Here is a 2,469-nt window from a genome sequence, read left to right as displayed (position 1 = left end):
AAGGTAATTGCTGAACTATAATCAGATTGCTCTTGACACTGAATATTTTTTCTCATGTGATGGTCATTTTGGCTCATCTAACCAATAACCACATAGATGTCAACCACAGGGCTTTGCAAATGTAGAATGGTGATTTATAGTTAAAATGAAGTAAAATAGATAACCAGAATAAAATCAGTTCCCTTAGTCACTGTTCTACATTTTCAAAATACGCACACTTAAAACGTTAATATGAGATAAGAGTTCACTATTTAAACTCACATCACATGTACGAAAACTACAAATCAATACACCAAGAATAGAGGTATACTGTAGCCTCTGGCTTTAAGCTCACACACTGCTTAAGATACTTAGAAATTCAAGTGATATGAGGCCACAATAAAGAATGGAAAGCCTTAAGACAACTTAACACACTCACTGCACAGCTGACCAAACTGACGACCAAGGCAAATGAATCATAACAATCCATGTGTGCTTTTGAAAAGGACAGTAACTACCATAGTTGTGAGAAATGCGGGTTGATTACTTTAGGAGAATTTAATATTCAAATAAGCCATGTAAAAATTCCCACTATAGGTGAATAAAAGTGAAAGCACGTTAAACGTTCAAGAGAAGTTATTCTTGTAAGTCAGGATGCCTTGTGCTGAGGCTTTTGAATAAAAGAACACCACAAATAGAACAGTGAACACAAATTAGTACAAGTTAAGATAATAGTTATATAGAAGGTAAATTTTCTTGATACACAAAATCTGTTTTAATGAACTTTTCAGTAATTAATTTTAAATGAAGTACATCAGCTCCAAACCCAAGATGAACATGAAACCACTTAATAACTTTAACGCTTATTTAATATTCTTGCTGAAAAACAGTTACTGAACTTACCAACAAAATGACAGAGTATCTTTAAAGCAGTGCCTTCCTTATAACCTGTAACCATTTCATTTGCCAACTTTTAAGAAGTATTATTTGGGCTATAAATTCTGTGCAAGTAGACTTCTACCTTGTTGTTACCCAAGTTACAGATATCCAAGACACAGATGATGCGCGCTTTATCCAGTTTACTTACAGCGTTGATAATATCACTTGCAAGTGCTCTTGGCAGTCTGTCATTGCTAGCTGTTGCCGGTGGAAACACACAGCTGTAATTCATGGAGGTTAGTAATGTATCCATTTGAGATGTACGGAGATCTTCTGGAGAATACTTAGGCAGGAATGCAACATCGATTGCTATCTCTTGGTTCAGTCCTAGGATGGTTATTTCGAAATGTCCAAGGCTTCGGGCGCTTTTAAAGTCCTCAAGTTTTGGGGGCTTTCCCTCCGGTGGTGTGTATTTTGCAGGCTGAGAATTAAACTGCTCAGTGAGAAACTTTCTATGCCCCAAAACAAATTTCCGGGGAATACTTTCAGTATGAATGCAGCTGTAATGCAGGTGATCCATTAAGCCCAACCTTTTCTCTCTCCAGAGAGGACTTTCCCATCTATCACTTATAGTTTTTCTTGCTTTCCCTTGGGCACTAGGGCTTGGGCTTTCTTGATCTGCATTATAGTCCATTGAACTGTGACCACACCTCCATGATGCACAGGTCTAAGATCCCAATTTCTCTCAGGTGACTTTTTCCTAACTATTGTCCAGAGGATCAAGAAAGCTCCTTGAGGGGAGCAGGGCCTCCGCGCAGCACGCAGCCCGGCCGCGCCACAGCCTCCGGACCCTCGTCCGCCGCAGGGAGCCCCGCAGCTACGTGGACCAGGGGTGGAGCCAAGATGGCGGAGAGGAAGGGCAATAAATATTTTTAAAAATTAAGTTTTTTCCCCTTCTGGCACATACTAATTACTCAGTAAATAGTTAAGATGATCAATTTATTGTTTTTTTTTAATTTTATAATCTCTATAATTTTCTTCCTTCCTTTCCTTCTTTTTCTACCTTGTCTTTTATCTTTTTGTAATCATATTGCACTTTTCATAGCTTAATTTTAAACAAAGCTTTCTGAAATATTTAATTCATACAAAATGCTTTAATGTATGTGCAGGCTTAAAAAACAACAAAGCAATGACTCACATATAAAAATTAGATTAGCAGTACTTTGAAGGCCTGAATGTACTTCCTATCCATTTGCATCATTTTCCACACCTCTTCCCCTCAAATAATTACGTTATAATCCTGGAATCTGTTTTATATCTCTCCAATTTGGTTTATTGTTAACCACATATACATTTTTTCTGAACTTTGTATGTGAATTTTATTGAATATATTCTTATTTTATGCTCCTGATATTCATCATATAAATGAAATTAATTTATACTGATTGTATCGTACTCCATTATATAGATGTACTGCTAGTCATTCATACATATCCTTAAAAATTTCTGTCATTCTTATGGCACATACTTACCTGAATATGCCTCAAATTAGAATTCTTGGAGCCTTGGCAAGGCTAAATTGCTTTCCAGAATGATGGATGATCAATGTTA

General features: G+C 36.7%; 1 protein-coding gene across 1 annotated transcript in view; it reads right to left on the bottom strand.

The window, feature by feature from the left end:
• The window catches only part of LOC115272226 (RPA-related protein RADX-like), a 10,723-nt gene extending 9,285 nt beyond the window's left edge, over positions 1-1,438 (bottom strand). The window contains exon 1 of the mRNA XM_029915303.1: positions 1,067-1,438. Coding sequence (XP_029771163.1) covers positions 1,067-1,438 — 372 coding nt within the window. The remainder of the gene's footprint in view (positions 1-1,066) is intronic.
• Positions 1,439-2,469: the final 1,031 nt, after the last annotated feature.

The sequence above is a fragment of the Suricata suricatta genome, chromosome 11 (assembly GCF_006229205.1).
Source record: "Suricata suricatta isolate VVHF042 chromosome 11, meerkat_22Aug2017_6uvM2_HiC, whole genome shotgun sequence".
NCBI lineage: Eukaryota > Metazoa > Chordata > Mammalia > Carnivora > Herpestidae > Suricata > Suricata suricatta.
Note: the sequence above shows the minus strand (reverse complement) of the source record. Positions and strands in the feature narration are given on the sequence as shown.